Raw genomic sequence first — 19479 nt, 5'->3', positions numbered from 1 at the left:
GGATGATCATGAATTCAAAGTCATCCCTGGCTACATCCTGAGTTTGGCCCTGGCTACATCCCGAGTTTGGCCTGGATTATGTGAAAATTTGTCTCAAAAACAAATAACCTAATTATTATTTACATACACTAGTCAACAAAAATGACACCAAAACAATATCTTATTTACAATACACTAAAAAGAATAAACTATTTGTAATATATTTAACAAGCAGTACAAGACTACACACTGAGAACTACCACACTGTTGAGAAATACCTGGTGTGGGGCACTGGTGACTGAACCCAGAGCTTTGTGAATGATACATGCTCTATTATTTATACTAAATCCACAACCTGCACAAAAGAAATGTTGAAAATTCTAAATAAATGAAGACATTTCATGTTAACAGTGGAAGACTCAATATTAATATGACCACTCTTTTCAACCTGATTATTCAATGCAAGCTTTATTAAAACTCAAGAACCTTTATGTTTTCCAGAATTTCATCAACTGACTATGGCTTTTATGGATCCATACAGGACCATATATAAACAAAACAATTCTGAGAAAGAACAAAGTTGGAGGACTTTTACTCCTTATTTCTAAACTCAATGTAAAAGATCAAGGTGCTGGTACCACTAGCACCTCTACACCCCAAGAAAAACAAAGGGAGACCACAAAGGCGGGTAACACAAAAGCACCAAGGAGACCAATGCACAGCTCCAGGTTGATAAACAGGCCATATAAGAAGAATAAAGATGGTTGAACTAGGGTTGCAGGAGACCTGCCCCTTTCCAGAAGAACTCTAGCTCCCGATAAGGGTAAGAATATGGACAGCTGCCAGCCATAGCACAAAGGTGTGAAAGATTCATCGACACTGGCAACTCTATGCCATAACCAGAAAAGCCACTCATCTGATCAGACAGGACAAAGGAACTCTGACCCTGTGGGCCTGGGACCACTGCAGGACTCCTTCACGCAGGCAGGGAAGTCAGCTGGGGAAGGGAGCCGCTGGTGGGAGTGGGCAGAGAAGTATGCAGACTATTTCACACAACAGAATTGAAGATTCTGTTTTGTGGTAGAACTATGAACTTTTGAGTTTATAATGATGCCTAGGTGAGGAGAAAAGTTTCTGTGAGGTGTGCTGCACAGTAAAGTGACTGTGCTAGGGAAAAGCTCCCGCCTGTGTTGACTGCGGACTCAACTCAGACTCAGTCTTTCCATCCTCGCCCTCCTCATCCTATCCCCGCTAACCTGGCCACAACCAGTGCTCATTTAACCCTACCCTGCAAACACATCAATAAACTTGTTTATTCTGCAGCACCCAGGCGAAAAACATGTTCACAAATTCAACTTTATACTGTACAGAGTAAACTTTATATTCCCATTAAAAAAAAAAAAAAGCAGTTACAATCTAATCTAATCGAGATGATATGGTACTAGCATTAGGACAGACAAAGATCATTACAGTATTTAATCAGCTATCATACTTATGGTCAACCAATTTTCAGCAAAGGCACACAGCAACTCAACAGGGAAAACTACATCTCACGGGGTTGGGGATTTAGCTCAGTGGTAGAGCGCTTGCCTAGCAATCGCAAGGCCCTGGGTTCATCCTCAGCTGGGGGGGGGGGGGGGCGGGAGAAAAAGCAAACTATTTCTCAATAAACAGTACTAAAACAACTATATAGCCACATGTAAAAAGATTAACGTAACCAGAGTGTGTAGCATACATCAGCCATCCCAGCACTTGGGAAGCAGAAGCAGGAGATATATTTCAAGTTTGAGGCCATGTTGTACATAATGTCTAGGCCAGCCAGGGCTTCACAGTGAGATTCTAATCTCAAAAAGACATTTAACCTTTGCCTTCAGTTGGGAGAGTACTGTTATACTAAACAAAACATTAACCCCAAACATATCTAAGACTTCAGTGGAGACTAAGTATGGAAGACACAAGAGACTTGAGAAATCTTTACAGAGGCTGGCAATGTTCTAACACAGGACTATGGTGATGGCTGCAGACTTGCTAGCCATCTTTGAGCTGTACACTTTATGCCTGTGAACTTATGGAAACTATACCTCAATAAAGTTATTTTAATTAAAACTCTAAATAGCAACCATCTCAAATGTATTATTATGTGTGGAGAGGATTATGAACACAAGCCTAGTGCATTATACATCCTAGGCAAAAGCTTTATTATTGAGCTATAGCCCCAGTTCTTAAAACATTTTTAAAAAATTTCATATATATGGGTGTTTTGTCTACATGTGTGTCTGTGCATGCTGCCATATGGGTGCTGGGAATTAAACCTGGGTCCTCTAGAAAAGCAGCCAGTGCTCTTAACCGCTGAGTGATCTCTCAAGTTCTTCTAAACACTAAAAACAAAAACAAAACTGGGTATGGTAATGAAAGCCTATATAATCCCAGCACAAAAAGCAGAAGTGGGAAGATCCTAAGTTTGAGGCCTGCCTGGGCTATATAGTCAGTTCCAGGCCATCTAGAACAGAGGTAGATCCTAATTTAAAAAATTAAGACTTTCCACTAAACAAGTTTTTCCAGTGTCAGTTTTCCCATGTCTGTCTAAACTAATTTAAACAACAAGAGCAAAATCTTAAACTGAATTCTGAATATTGTATTAATTGAGAAAATAAGAAAACTCAACCTACATTTTTAATTAAAAATTTCACACAAATAAAAAAATTATGCCAAAAATTTCCAGTTAGTTTTAAACAACTACAAACTGATCATGTTTTATTTGCAGCTTAATAACAGGGGTCATACCCCCATTCAACCTTTAAGCTCTTTAACTACAAGGATCAGCTTGAAAATGTTCCTAAAATGATGATATCCAAATTTGTGACATCCTTCCATCCCCTTGGTTTTAAATATACAAAGAAGTAATACAATGGTCTGGAGATGTAACAGAATTGGTAGAGTGCTTTTCTATAATATACAAGGTCCTGGTTCAATCTCCAGCGTGGCTTTACAAACCCATTACATGCCTGTAATACCACCACTTGGGAGGAGGGTATCAAGAATCCAAGGTTATCCTGGGCAACATTACAAGTTCAAGACCTTGTCTCAAAAACAGAGGTATGGGGGCTTGGAGAATGTCTCGGTGACAAAGAACTTGCTGCATGAAAATCTGAGTTCAGATTACATCACTCATTTAAAAACCCAGGTGCTGGGGTTGGGGATTTAGCTCAGTGGTAGAACGCTCGCCTAAAGGCCCTGGGCTCAGTCCAAAGCTCCAGGAAAAAACAAAACAAACAAACAAACAAACAAACACACCAGGTGTTGGTCATATGCTCTGGTAACTCCAGTGCTTTGGAATGGAAAGTAAAGGCAGGAGCATCACTGGGGCTTGCTAACTGCCCATTTAGCTTCAGAGGTTCAGTAAGAGACTGTCTCAAGGCAGTATGGTAGAGAATGATGAAACAAGACATGTAACATCCTCTAGCCTCTGAATGCATATGCAAACACACATGTACCTAGCATACATACATGTGTATACACCATCCATACATAGACCAGATCTCATAAAAGTAATATATTTTAAGATAAAATTTGCTTGAATATAAATCTATATTCAAGTGAAATATAGAGTCTAAAAACTAGGGTTTGTTCCACATTAAACACATCAGCTTGCTGGCAATGGTGGCACATGCCTTTAATCCCAGCATTTGGGAGGCAGAGACAGGTGGATCTCTATGAGTTCAAGGCCAGCCTGGTCTACAGAGCGAGTTCCAGGACATCCAGGGCTGTTATACAGAGAAACTCTGTCTCACAAAACCAAAAACAAATCAGCTTGTAGCAGCATTAAGTGTTCTACCATGTTCAAAAGCCTCTGTATTAATACAGTATATTATTAAAAATATTTTAAAGAAATGAGATAACAAATCACTTAAGTATTTAAAAGTCCATACTAACCTTTAAAAAATTTGTATAACACATCTCAAAACAAGAGGCTTTAAAGGACAAATACATTATTTGTTAATGTACTACTAGTAGATTAAATAATGCTTTTATATATATGTGTGTGTGTGTGTGTATATATATGTATGTATGTGTATATACACTCTAGCCAGAATCAATTTCTATTGTCCAATGAAACAAATTATTGATTCTACTTATATTCTGAGAAGTATTCAAATGTTATCCATCTAGAAACTGACAGCCTCAAAATGAAGACAGTGTATATAATAAGAACTGTCTGCCAATAAAACTGAAGCTAAAAAAATAAAGTGGATAGAAACTGCATCCCAAACATATATCCACTGAGAATAGAACCTAAGCTACCAATGATTAAATATTAATTATAATTATTTCTGCCAATATATCAAGGAAGCAAAGGCCACCTCAATACTAACAGTCTGGGTTTCAAAGGAAGACCCCAAAGCCCACACAAGAGTCATTAAGTTAAAAACATAAAATAATGGAGAGAAAGACAACTAAATGACTAGGGAACAAAATTTGGTAAGTTTTTTTTTTTTTTTTTTTTTTAAATGCTTTTTAAGGACCCGGAATGAAAGCTAAGAGGAATATATTGAGAGCAGCTAACCAAGCATTTTTAGCATTTTGTAATGCCAAGAAACGTGAATGCTGAAAATAAAGGTCGATACTTAGTTGTCAAATTCAGACGTCCTTTTAGCATGTTTAGCCTTTCTCTTAAAGACTTCAGTTTCTAATGAATCATAGCAATGAATAAAGGGTATTATTATTAATGACTCTTCACTGAGATTTAAGAAAGAAAATTCTTTATCTGCTAATTGGTGCTAAGTATCAAGGACTTTATTGGCTAGAATAGACAGAAAAAAGTAGTTAAAAGGCTTCAGAGAAACAACCCCCGCTGGCACATTACCCACTAGAGTAGACAAAGACTACTTATGTGAACTCCAGATTAAAATCACCAGAAATGTCCCCTCATGTAGTACCAAGGCCAACCTGTCAGTGAACAGAAGCTGGTAACTGGCTCAGCTCAAAGCAGTGACAGAGCTGGCTATACTGTCTTGATAATATTACAGGTCACGAAAAGTAGTTAAGGTGTCTGTCCATTTATAACTTCTGATATAAAGTAAGCTGATTGATTAACTCCTTATCACTAAAGTTTCAACTCCTTTTACCAGCAGTGAGTCAGAAGGAAAGATAATTCAATTTTAAAATGCTGAGCTGGGTTATAGCTTAGTGGTAGAATGTTTCCTAGTATGCACAAGGCCCTGGGTTTGATTCTTACCACAGCAGAAACAAAACAAAAAAACCCATCATTCTTCCCTCTAGTTTATTAGTTTAAACCATTTAAAGAATACCCTGCATTAATTTTCACTTAAAACAGAATTCGCTAGACCACCGAGGTAGGCAGTTCTCGAGCTCAAGGCTTGCCTAGTTTACTTGATGGAGGCCAATCTGGGTAACATAGCAATCAGTTCTAATAATCCAAAATATATATTCTTATTTATTTACTTAATTTGAGGCGTTAAGCATCAAATCCCCCAGAACTCATGATCTTGAGTGAGCATTTTACCATTGAGTTCTACTACATCCCAGTTTCATCTTCAAGCATTTATAAAATAAACATTAATATCTAACTTGGATGTGACTATCTTGTATAGAGTTAAGCAACTCTAACTGAAATGGGTGGGACCAAAAGTGTTTCAGATTTTTTTTTTTTTTTTTTTAAGATTTATTTATTATGTTCACAATGTCCTGTCTACACGACAGAAGAGGGCACCAGATCTCATTACAGATGGTTGTGAGCCACCATGTGGTTGCTCGGACTTGAACTCAGGACCTCTGGAAGAGCAGCCAGTGCTCTTAACCTAAGTCATCTCTCCAGCCCATGTTTCAGATTTTTGAGGATTTTCTGTTGTTGTTTTGGAGTAATTTTTTTTACTTTTTTATTTTATTTTATTTTATTTTTTTGAGCTGAGGATCGAACCCAGAGCCTTGCGCTTGCTAGGCAAACGCTCTACCACTGAGCTAAATCCCCAACCCAATTTTGGAGTATTTTTATAGTTTACCAGTTGGAATCCTTAATTTGAAAATCTAAATTATTTTAGAAATTTGAAATTTTGAGTATCATGTTGGCACTCAAAAAAAATCTTAAAAATTGAAATTAAAAACAAAAGGCTTGGGGAGGCGGGGCTAAAGAAATGGCTCAGTGGCTAAGGGACCTTGCTGCTCTTCCAAACAATCTGAGTTCAGTCCCATCACCCTTGCCAAGTGGCTCACAGCTACCTCTAACTCCAGCTCCAGGGCATCCAATGCCCGTTTCTGGCCACACACTAAAATAGTCCTGAATTTTGGACTTCGATTTTCAGATTGAGGATGCTCAATCCTCCTGCCTTAACCCCTTGAGTGCTGGGACTATAGGTCTATGTGCCACAACACCTGGCAGTGACTTTCAGTTTAATCAGCAACTTCATGAACAAACTTGAACATCACTCAGGGTAAGAAAGACATCTGCTGTGTGGTGGTGGCACACACCTTTGATCCCAGCATTCAGACGGCAGAGGCAGACAGACCTCTGAGAATTTGAAGCCAGCCTGGTCTACATAGAGTGAGTTCCAGGACTCCACAGTGAAACCCTGTCTTGGGGGGAAAAAAAAACCCAACCCCCACAAAAAAAGGTGTTGGGGTTGGGGATTTAGCTCAGTGGTAGAGTGCTTGCCAAGGCCCTGGGTTTGATCCTCAGCTACACACACAAAGGTGTCTTCTATTAAGGAACTACTATTGCCCACCATACTATGGTTTAAAATTAATGCACAGGTATCTTCTAAATGATGGAAATGTTTGCCAAATAGGCTGAACAAATAAGTTATAGCATACTTGCAATGCACTTATGTCTGATCAGAATTCCCCCAAGCGATATATATTTAGTTCATTATTTGTAATTTGTTCACTTCAGTCAGGGATCCAGTCCAATTTCCATAAAAGCTTATGATCTAAAATGTAACCTAAAGCAGTCTCCCCTAAAGACACCAAGGGAATGCTAACACTTAAGACAAATAAAACTATGAAGATGTTTGAGAAAGGCTCTTTTAGTAACATAAAATTTTACATACCTGTAATATCAAGAACTGAAGGAGATGCAATGTAGTATCTATGAACTGTTTCAAGAAGTTGAGCACCATGGCCCTGACCTTGAAATGGAGTCAGTATCAGCATCTGACTATAATAAAGAAATTATTCTAAATTAAAACATCACATCATGGCCAGTTAAAAAATCAAATTATGATATTATGAATGTTGGTACTTTATGAAAATCAAACTTCAAGAAACTGAAAAATTACTAACATACTCAAAATTGGTTTACTCTGACAGTCAGTTTCAAAGAAAACCATAAATTGGTACATAGCCAATGAATGGTGATTTTTTTTTTTTTTAAACAAATCAACACTACTATAACAAGTATTGGAAACTTCAGCAGTTCCTTCTGAAATAAAAGACAAGGCACGTGTTATACTGCCAATTACCTTACACGTGGCCGGGTTTTGTCTGGGTACACATAGTAATTATAGACTGTCATGTAGCCTACGGTCGCAAAGAGCGTAGCTCCATCCTTATTATACTTCTCAAATCTGCAGATAAAACAGAAAGCCAAGCAGGTCAATTACAGTCGCGCTCCCATGCAGTGTCCATTTTCTTTTCCATTCTCTGACTGAATTTTCAGTGTCAGCAAGCTACTCTGTGAGGGCCCAATGGGTACACCTGCTATGTTCTGAATGTACAATTCACTTAATTGGTGTGCAGCAACTTGGATAAATCAGACCTCTTTCCATCACTTCAGTGCACTTGCCTATTATAAAGATGAATAGGTGGCAAGTAAAAGAAAACACAGGCAAAGCTCATTTTACTGTTTAAGCCTACATTCAGGGCCCTAACAGACAACAGCATTTCATTCACTTCTATTCTCAAGCCCCCCAAAGCATAATGAAGGCAAACTCAAGCCTCACAAACAATGGTTTTTCTTTCCTGGGAAAAATATCATTATACTGTCCCCAATAATTGGGCTGCCACAATTAAAAGGCTGGCTTTGTGGAGGTAGTAAGGTCCACTGTTGCTTTAGAACTGTACTTACACTAGAAAGTAGTGCCATCTTTCATCGTCCACGTCAATAAAGCTAGCCGTTTCAATAAACCACATCAAAAAGGTCTGAAGCCTTTCATGGTATTCTCGAAAGCCTCTACATGTCATGTCAGCCTAGGGAAAAAGCCAGAAAAAGTCAGGTGAGACTCATCACTGAGGTAAGTGAAAGTCTGCAGAGCACAAAACTATCCTGTGGGAAACACTTACAAGTCTCAGATTAAATATGTATACAAACATACAGTCAAAACAGAGCTGCTTTAGTGCCAATAAAAAGCATTTTTTTTTGGTTTGTTTTTTTCTAATGCTAGAATTACTGAATGTACAATCCCATATAGGTTTCAGGCCAAGGGAAATACTTCTTTTTACCTTGTAGATCTGAAAAGTAAAGTTTTCTCCTCCTGTTGGACAAGTAACTGAGTATGTATGGAGTAGGGTTCCAAATGGCTTGAAATCAGCTTCCTTTTCCAGCAAAGAAAGAAAATCATTTGTGTTTGTGCAAAACCCAGGTGGGATGATTTGTCTGATTTTCCCTTCAACATCATCTGCCTGAGGAACAGAGGGCAAAGAACAAAGCAACAAATTTAGTTTTTAACTGAAAATGTTTTATTTCTTTAAAATGGACAAAACTGGTTTAGGTGTAATGATTAATCCCAGCACTCAAGAAGCAGAGGCAGGTGGATTTGTGAGTTTGAGACCAGCCTAGTCTACATAACAAGTTCTAGACCAGTCAGGGAGAGACCCCATGTTTCAAAACAAAAAAAAAATTTTAAGTTATTTATTTTTATTATATATGCATTAGTGTTTTGCCAGTATATGTGTCTGTGTGAAGGTGTTAAAACTCCTGGAGCTGGAGTTAGAGACTGGTAAACTGCCATGTGTATGCGGGAACTGAACCCAGGTCCTTAGGAAGAGCAGCTAGTGCTCTTAACCACTGAGCCATCTCTCCACCCCCAAAACAAAAAATTTTTAATGGACAAGTTTTAATGGACAAAACTTCACAATTAACCAAAGAAGTAAACAATGCAGTGAAACGAACAAGGGTACGTTTTATCTAAATAAAACACTCTCCCCAAGTTGGAGATGGGCATCACAGGAGTAACGGTAGTGCTACATCACACAGAAAGTGATTATTACCTGCCACCCTTCAAGACAATCTTAACAAGCCACAACAAAAGGCCGATTATTATTATACACATGCCAAAGAAACCATATTATCCAGACATGAAAAGATCACCAGCAGTACGTGGTAAGGCTAGATAGTCTGACCAAGTGAATAAAAGTAAGACAGATAAGACCCTCACATGCTAAACTAAGATGATAATTTTTAAAGTATCTCACTTAGGAAATAAAAAAAAAAAATCATATGAATGGTTATATTATCTATCCACTCATCTCCACAATGTGACAACTTTCATAGACTTGGATTTGTGATCGTATAAAAGAGAAAAGACTGGACAACAAAATTAAACCCAGAGATTAAAATTACCCTTGTTAAACAACCTCAATGAATGAAACTATCAGCTGAGCAGACTTCATAATCCTTTTCAAACCCCGAAGACCACTTGATTGAATACATTTACTACTTCTCTTTAACCATGAATATTTGATGAAGTCTTACAATAAAGTATTACTGCTTCTCACCAGGCAATAAAACTTAATGAATTGGTCTCAACTTAACAAAACCTTATCCTTCAATACAGTCCCTAAAAGCCTGACATTACATTCAACAAAATGAGCTTGCATTCTATTCAAACTTTTTCCTGAACAACGAGGCCAGGTTTTTACTTAATGGAGTTTGCCGTGAGTTCAGCTGTAATGTTTGTATTGTATCTATTTCCACAAGGACTGACACAAGAACACTTTGTGTTAACTTACTAAGCAGCTCTTTCATACCGTTTACATGCATGATGGGTATTAGTTCTAAACCAAGACCCTTGCTACTTAGCATTCAAAACAGGGAAATTAAGATGCTTAGGACAAAATACACTACAAAAGGCTAATACAACATGCTACTAATTCCTGTCCTTTCAACCATCTTTTTACTAAGTAGGAGCAATGCACCTGCAGATGAATAGTACTTTATTATCATTGAGTTACATTTTCGGATAGAGATGCAAGGATGGAGCTTATCACAAATAAATGTTATTTTCAATGCATTGGTACCAACATTTATATATAATTTATTTGTGGTCATAAAAATAAGCTATTACTTAAAACATGTCTTTTCGGGATTCTGGCTGACAGTTTATTTGTAATGTGTACATCAGTACTTGCAAGTCATCTTCAATTGCAAATAAACGAAATTCGATAAATCTACTTTATTTTAAAAATATACTATTTGATGAATATTTTCCCTGAAACTATGAATGTGAAAAGCACCCAATTTTCAATAATTGCATGAAAAAAGTATTTAAAAAGAGGAATAATTGTAATAGATTTGTTACATAGTAATTTTTTTTAAAGTGATGGGTAAAACAGCACAGTTTAATTGTATTTCTGGTTTTAAAATGTCAGAAAAAAATATAATTAAAAAAATCACTACAGGTCAATCTCAACATTGTGATTTTAACCTTTAACTTTCTTCATGTCCTATTTCCTAAGCAAGGCAGGAACTACAGAAGCATGAGTCACTTTACCCATCTTGCATTTAGAAAGATCAAAGATCTCTGCTAAGTTTCAAGTCACAATTCTGTTGAAAGGCAAACTACCCTCAAATCTGACCTTAAACAAGTTGAAAGAATATGTAACTTTCAGTATGCAAAGATATTTCCTCAATAAACACCTTCATATAAAAATCTTATGTCTTTGCACCGTATGTGCACCAGATGCCCTGGAAATAATTACTGGTGGTTGTTGCTATGTGGGTGCTGGGAATGGAACTTGGGTCCTCTACAAGAGCAGCCAGCACTCTTCAGCAGTGAGCCCCTTGAAATGCTTAAAGGACATAGTTTCTCACCATGGCCATTTCGAATCCCAATGTTCTATGCTTTGTTACATGAGAAAATGTTCCTACGGAACAATTTTTGTTTTTCTTCGTCACTGCACAGAGCAATGTGCCTAAGGAAAACCAGTAATATGTTACAAATATTTAATTTGCTTTTAATACGTATTTGGAAGTACAATAACCTTTCTAGCACCTTATCTTAAGCAGCACTGTTTGTCTAAGTTTGTCCCTGCTGAGTTATTTTTGAGGTTGCAATTAAAGGCATGTTAAGTAAGTGGAACATGCAATTCTTTACTTGGCTTCAGTGCCACAAGATTTAGCATTACTATAACTCTAAGAATATCTAAGATATGCTAGAAGAAGTAAAAGAAATTGTTTCTTCTTGATTTACGCTCTCTCTCTCTCTCTCTCTCACACACACACACACACACACTCTCTCACTCTCTCTCTCTCTGGTTTTCGAGACAAGGTTTCTGTGTATCCTGCATGTCCTGGGTCTCGCTCTGTAGACCAGGCTGACCTCGAACTCACAGAGATCCACCTGCCTCTGCCTCCCGAGTGCTGGGATTGAAGGCGTGCGCCATCACCGCCCAGATTTGCTCATTCTCATATTGTGCTATTTCTTAAGTATTATTAGTATTGAAATGTGAGCTTTTTCACTAGTTTATTTATGCTCACTTAGGTTTTCTGATACTGTACTAGTGTTTTACTACTCAAACTAAGCAAGATGAGGTTGTCAACATGTAATTTTACAACTTTTATGATATTGTATTTTTAATAAGATTATGGGTACATTAGACTAGGTAGCTCAATTGGTAAAAGTGCTTACCTTGCAAGCACATGGACTTGAGTTCAATCCCTAACACTCATATATAAAATCCAGGCTCAGCAGCATGAACTTGAAATCATAATATTGTAGAGGCAGACATATAGATCCTTGGGGCTTGCCGGCCAAGCCTACTTGGTACATTCCAAGCCAATTAAGACACTGCCTCAAAATTAAAAGAAAACAACACAAAAGTTGATAGAGCCTGAGAAACAACACTTGAGGTTATTATTCTCTGGCCTCACATATACACACCTACATCTGCATGCACACCAAGATGCACACACACACATGCACACACACATATACACATACAAGAATATATTTCTCTATAAAGTACCAAGGATTTTCATATAGCTGGGCTTAGTAGTACAGGTCTATAACTCCAGTTACTCAGATGGCAGGTAAGAGAATCTCACCATCAAGGCCAGCCCAGGCTATCTAATGAGTTCAGGTGAGCCTGGGTCACTTAATAAGAACCTGTATCAAAAATAAAAATAAACAAACATCTGGGGATACAGCTCAGTGGCAAAGTGCTTGCCTAGTGTATGTATGACCCTAGACTCCATCCTTAGTACTTTCTTACAAGAGGTTAAAGATTCCAAGAAAAAAATTAAATATGCTTTCATTTGTCAAATTCAAACTTCATTAGTGTACAAAAATAAAATAAATGAAAATTCACAGATAGCACAATCTACCCATATAGCTCATGTTCTCTGTCAAATCTCCCAGAAATGCAACTAGAAAAAAGAAGTTTATATACTCCTTCATTTAATAATAAAGTTACCCCAAGAGAAGACAGAGGAATTAAAAAAGCAAAGGACAAGCAAAGATGAACAAATCAATGTCTGAATAATCAAGTTAGTTATAAGATAATGGCTAGTAAAGAGGCTTCTCAGGCATCTTACCTGTGCTACAGAATTTTAGGTACACTGTAGATCTCATTTGGGGGGGTGGAAAAAAAGAGATGATAAAAGATTAATTAACGGGGCAGTGAAATGGCTCTGTAGATAAGAGTGCCAGCCACTAAGGCTGGTGATCTGCGTTCAATTCCCAGGACTCACATGGTGAAAGGAAAGAACTCCCACAAGTTTTTCCCTGGCCTCTACATGTGGACTGTGGCACATGTGTACCCCACACATATACATACAGAGGTGTGCAGATGCACAAAATAAGTTAGTGTAATAGCAAAACTGCAATAAGCAAATTAACCTTTGCTATCTTCTATTCGCGCCTTAAGAACATATGCTTGCTTTTTTTGACACAGTCTCAACACATAATTCGGGAACTATGTAGACTAGATTGGCCTCAAGAGACAGTTATATGTGGCAGTGTCACTATTTCTTAGGTAACAGTTTTTTGTTTTTGATTTGTTTGGTTTTTCAAGACAGGGTTTCTCTGTAACTGCCCTAGCTGTCCTGAAACTGAGATCTGCTTGCCTCTGCCTCCCTAGTGCTGGAATTAAAGGCGTGCACCACCACCGCCAAGCAGCAATGGCTTTTCCCCACTCCTTATTTCTCTCTCTCAACCATCAATCACATCTACTCCAACCATAAACATAACAGTACCCTCAATCTGACCATTAATACTGCAAAGTTCTGGTTTCTGGTCTCCCTTCTTTTACTTTACCCACTATAGCGGGTCCTCCACATGCCAGTCTTTTGTTTTGTTTTGAGACAAGATCTCAAAACAGTCCAGGCTGTCCCCATGTACTTGCCATGCAGCACAATCTGGTTTTTAACTCAGATCTTTCTATGGGCCTCCCACTTCCAGGATGCTAGGATTACAAGTGTGCACACATGCCAGCCTACCTTTTAAATGTGAATTATACTGTATAATGTACCACCTGCTTAAAACCTATAAAGGCTACTAACTATTCTTGCCTCTTAGCAATACCTTATCCTGGCACAGAAAAATCCCAAGGCTCTGCATAATCTAGATTTGCTACTCTCTTCAACCATTCCAGCAAAATATTTCTAACACCCTCTGAGTTTATGATTTGTTTACAGTAAATTCTGAGAGCAGAGAATGTTTTATTTACTATATTCCTGGCATCAAGGGCATAAGAGGCTAGTCTGGAGAGATGGCTCAGATGTTAAAAGCAGAAGACCTAAGTTTGATTCCCAGCACCCACACTGGGTGGTTCACAACTGCCTGTAACTCCAGCTCCATGAGATCCAAAGCCCTCTTCTGGCCTCTTTGGGTACCCACATTCACATGGCATACCTACATACACACTACATAATACACATAATTAATGGGGAGGATAAAGGACACAAGAAATCATGGGAAATGAGCATAACTGCTGCAAACTGAAACAGAAGAAGCCAGCCCACTATGCTTATATCAATTACCATTCTTTAAAACAAAAAGGGGTGGGGGGAATCTTTCCTTAACACTAAACAAAATATTTTGATCATGAAGCAAATAAGCAACCCTACAAAAACACTATACACGATCGATTGATTCTTATACTTAACATAGTACTTCTAAGTGGAAACCCTGGTTTTCAGAAATGGAACAATTAGAAGTTAGTGCAAATAGATAGCTATTTTCACTACACATAGTATTTGAAAGATTTATCAATAACCAAGTCAATATTTCCTTTGAAGAAATCAATTTAGCACTATCAGCTGCAAAATTAAATGTCTCTGTCTCTGTCTCTCTCTCTCTCTCTCTCACACACACACACACACACACACACACGCCTCAAATGACACTGAATTTTGTATTGCACAAAGGAAAACATCATCTGTATTTGAAATCAGAATACTTAGTACAAAATATTTGGATTCTGGAGAAATTTAACCATAGCTAATGAGAAAAATCTAATTACTGATTTTTAAATAGAAAACCTCTATTTTAATAATTTATTCAATGCTGGTCTAGATGGAATTTAGTTGCAAACATTCACTTATCAAAACTACAGCATTATTCACAATCATCAGTAAAATTAAAAAGAAAATTTCACAACATATAACTACTAGATAAAACAAACACTAAGTACAATTACATTATCATTTATCTGTCAAACAACTGAGAAGTACAAGAAAACAAAAAAAGAACAAGTAGTACTCAAAATATTTCTAACACTAATATTGAATACATAAGACCTTTCCTTTTTAAAAATAATTATTTTATTATTGTTCTGTGTGTGGATGTTTTGTCTGCATGTATGTATGTGTGTATGTATGTATACTATGTATGTCTGGTGCTCAGAGACCAGAAAAGGGTCTCAGATCTCCTGGAACTATAGAGTAACAAACCATCCAGAGCTGCCTTGAGGGTGCTGGAAATGCAATCCCAATCTTCTGAAATAGCAGCCAGTGCTCTTAACCTCTAAGACACATGTCCAGCCTGTGACTATTTCTTGATAAATTTGAGGTGAAAGATACATCAGTTACTCTGCACTGACCATTACACATTGTACACATGTATTGAAATACTATGCTGTACCTCATAAATATATAAAACTATTATGTGCCAATCAAAAACTTACTAAAAATTAAGACCATTTCAGGCTTTTCTTTTTTTTTTCCTTTTGGTTTTTTGAGACAGGGTTTCTCTGTGTAGCCTTGGCTGTCCTGGAACTCACCCTGTAGACCAGGCTGGTCTCGAACTCAGAGATCCACCTGCCTCTGCCTCCCAAGTGCTTGGATTAAAGGCGTGCACCACCACCACCCAGCTCAGGCTTCTTTCATGCTGTATAGACATTATATATCACTTCATTAAACATACCAAGATACTATTTTTATATAGATTTTTAAAGAGAAGCCCCACACAAAGACACTTAATTGACAGTTAAGAGCATAAAACATGAAAGAGAAAAACATAATACAATCAACAGGATAAAAGTCAGAAGTTAAGCCAGGTGGTGGGTAGCACACGCCTTTGATCCCAGTATTCAGCAGGCAGAAGCAGGTGGATCACTGTGAGTTCGAGGCCAGCCTGGTCTAGAGTGAGTTCCAGGCCAGTCAAGGCTATACAAAAAACAAATACATAAGAAAAAACCCAAAGTTCAGTAAGTTAAAAGCCTTCAGAAAGCTGTTAACTTGCATGTCTACAATCAAAACAAAAGCCAGTAAATAGAGCTCTGCTCATCAAAGTGAAGGTTTTCGTACAGAAGGTTCACCCAGGAAATGGGAAGACTGACAAACATCTCCTATACCTGAAAGACTGATCTGAAGAAACGACATTGCGATTTCTCCTCTTCAGAACCTTAACACTTAAGACCTCTCTTACACATATATGTATTTCTGTTCTTACCTCCACGCAGTCAAAGTTCTCATCAACTTTAGATGCATATTCAACACGGAACATTGTTGACAGGCTACCAGCAATATAGTACAGCAAGATCTTCAGACCCTTGTAACCAAAAGCAGTTTCACTGAGATGAAAAGCAAAAACAAAAACCAGCCAAAATGAATTTTTGCCAAGTCATCAAAAAGTATTACCTATACACATATAAACAAATTTAAAATCTTAAAACTGCCTGTGTCAGGTTGGGGATTTAGCTCAGTGGTAGAGCGCTTGTCTAGCAAGCACAAGGCCCTGGGTTCGATCCTCAGCTTTAAAAAAAAAAACAAAAACAAAACAAACAAACAAACAAAAACTGCCTGTGAAGTTGAACTATATATATAATTTTTTTTTTAGTTATTCGAGACAGGGTTTCTCTGTAACTTTGGAGGCTGTCCTGGAACTCGCTTTGTAGACCAGGCTGGCCTCGAACTCACAGAGATCCACCTGCCTCTGCCTCCCGAGTGCTGGGATTAAAGGCGTGCGCCACCACCACCCAGCAAAGTTGAACTATATTTACTTGTTTAAAAATTAAAGGTAATGAGCATTCACAATGATACTGTACTCAGCTTCATGTAAAGAAAGAGATTTGAGATGCCTAACTCAGGAAAGCAACCGGGTTCAATGAGTATGTAAAATAACTCGCATATTGTGAATGCTAACTCTTAGACATTACTACCACTGTTGCTATGCCTGCTGCTGCTGCTGCTGCTATGAACTAGCAGGCGCTTTTGCCGAGGAAACCAGCATTAAACTAAGACCTAGCCAGGCAAACAGGTAGCCTTGGGCAGGTCCTTTCATCTTATCACTTGTTTTGTCACTAGCATGCACAGCTGTTCAAAGTAGTGGTAACACCAAGCCGTCTGTGAGTTCCACTTCTCATCTCTACTATCATAAAGCGTGGTGCTCCCTTTCCAAGGGTCTAGAGGAGGGAGACTGCATTCTAAACTAACTGCTCAGGAGAATCTACAGACAGAAATTAGGTCACTTTTGGTCTGGCACTGAGGAGGCTCAAAGGAGGAGGGGCTTTTTGGTGAGAGCAATAAAAAAATAAAGTTATATGGATGCAAGTTATCTCAGTAAACCTGGCTTTTATTTAAATGACTTCTTTTATTTTTTTTAGGTTAATTTAGTTTTTTATTATGTGTGTGGCTGTGAGTAGGAGGATGCCTGTGAAGAGGCCAGAAAACACTGGATGCCCTGAAGCTGGGGTCAGAGGCAATTACGAGCTGCCCAACATGAATGTTGGGAATTTAACTAAGACTGGGTCTTTTGAAAGAGCAGTAAAAGCACTCTCAACTGCTGAGGCATCACGTCAACCCCTAAAAACAAATTCTAAAAGAAAAAGAGTACTTTTAAGAAACAGTTCCCGATTTCTGTCGAGGCTACCAAGTATGTTCATTCTAGTGATTCTCCAGGTAGAAGAAAGGAGTGGCAGTAACTCCAGCATGAGGACTGTGCTATGTATGCTTGGTCATAAGTACAGGATCATCACCAGCACATGACCGTTACCTGTCCAACATAGAATAGTGCTATATGAGCACACTATCTGCAGTGATACTATACAATCAAACAGACGAATGGGAAAGTCATTAAGAACCAATATCTAGAAACTAGATTTCAGCCACTGGGATATAACTGAAGAGTTTGTTTGCTGGCCAGGAATATACTCTCAGCCCTAGAGATTTTTTTTTAATAGTAAAAAGGTAAGAGTAAAATAAATATCCCTCTTTTAAAAAATCCAAAGGGGAAAATTTTTTGTTTTGTTTTGTTTTTTTGATACAGGGTTTCTCTGTGTAGTTTTGGTGCCTGTCCTGAATCTCGCTCTACAGACCAAGCTGGCCTCAAACTCAGAGATCTGCCTGACTCTGCCTCCCAAGTGCTGGGATTAAAGGCGTGTACCACTGCTGCCCAGCAGGAAAATATTTTTATAATAAAACAAAACCTGTTAAAAATAAAAAAACACTGATATTTTAGAGTCTATATATAAGATTTAATTATTGATAATTAAAAGTTCATAAAATGCCTAATCTGATACATATTAAAAATACACATAAAATTTGTTCCATGGAGAGACATTTTTCAATTTAAAAATACATTTAAAGAATTAAAGGCCTGGTGATGGCAACATATGCCTTTAATCCCAACACTGGAGAGGCAGACAGGTGGATCTCGAGTTCAAGGCTAGCCTGCCTGGCCTATATAGCCCAGGATAGCCAGGACTACAGGAAGAAACCCTGTCTCAAAGACAAAACAACAAAAAGAATTAAATAAAATGAATGCATCAAATAAATGTCAATGATATATAGAAGAAAATGTCATGAACAAAAATATTTTAAATGTTAACTGTGTTCAAATATCCTTCCTGGCTCCAATAAAATAGTTCCTTAGGGAACTGGTTGAGTTTGGAATTAACAGGGAAAGCTGAAGATGAATCTGAGTCACCTTGTACTAGAATGTCTCAAAACTGATGTAAACATATCAAAAAGAGCCAGAAGCAATCTAAAAATGTGGTCAGTTGCCAAATATGGACTAATCTGGGCACCAAAATTAGTACTATCAACAGATCATAACTCAGTAGGTTAAAAAAAAAATCTTTGGGACTAGCAAGATGGCTCAGTGGGTAAGGGCACTTACTGCTAAACTTGCCAATTCCAGTTCAATTTCTAGGCCTCAAGAAGTAGAAGGAATAAATCAGAGTCTACAAACTGTCCTCTGATCTCCATTTATCCACCCATAAATAAAACACTTAATTTTTTTTTTCTTAAAGAATCTTTGTCAGGTGTGGTAGCACACACCTTTACTCCTAGTGCTGGGGAGGCAGAGGTAGGTAGATCTCTGAAGAATTTAAAGCTGGCTGGCTTGGTCTAGAAAGCAAATTCCAGGCCAGCTAGGGCTACATACTAAAAGGCTGTCTCAAAAGTTAAAAATCAAGGGCTAGAGAGATGGCTCAGAAGTTAAAAGCACTGACTTCTCTTCCAGAGGTCCCAAGTTCAATTCCCAACAACCACATGATGGCTCACAACCATCTATAATGAGATCTGGTGCCCTCTTCTGGCATACAGATATACATGCAGACAGAGACAACACTGTATACATAATAAATAAATCTTTTTAAAAATTAAAAATGAAAAGAATCATTAAATGTTTGAATTGACTCTAAGATAAACAAGAGAGTAATGGGAAGTTCTTCCTCTGCTGAACACCAATTAATAAGTGTAAGGCACTGAGTTAGAAACCCATCTTCCCATAGTAAATACTGATCAGACAGGAGTCACCAGTGAACGCTAGAACCACTGCCAGGACATCTTCAGTCCTTTTTTGGAGATCGTTTCTCTATGTAGTC

General features: G+C 37.9%; 1 protein-coding gene across 1 annotated transcript in view; it reads right to left on the bottom strand.

Annotated features, from left to right (window-relative positions):
• Hat1 (histone acetyltransferase 1) overlaps positions 1 to 19479 on the bottom strand; it is a 56418-nt gene that overhangs the window by 12593 nt on the left and 24346 nt on the right. The window contains exons 4-8 of the mRNA XM_036184463.1: positions 16104 to 16224; positions 8434 to 8613; positions 8060 to 8181; positions 7455 to 7559; positions 7044 to 7150 (exon numbers count right to left, since the gene is read on the bottom strand). Coding sequence (XP_036040356.1) covers positions 7044 to 7150; positions 7455 to 7559; positions 8060 to 8181; positions 8434 to 8613; positions 16104 to 16224 — 635 coding nt within the window. The remainder of the gene's footprint in view (positions 1 to 7043; positions 7151 to 7454; positions 7560 to 8059; positions 8182 to 8433; positions 8614 to 16103; positions 16225 to 19479) is intronic.

This window comes from Onychomys torridus, chromosome 4, assembly GCF_903995425.1.
Source record: "Onychomys torridus chromosome 4, mOncTor1.1, whole genome shotgun sequence".
NCBI lineage: Eukaryota > Metazoa > Chordata > Mammalia > Rodentia > Cricetidae > Onychomys > Onychomys torridus.
The sequence above is the reverse complement of the archived record's forward strand: the minus strand, read 5'-3'. Positions and strand labels throughout refer to the sequence as shown.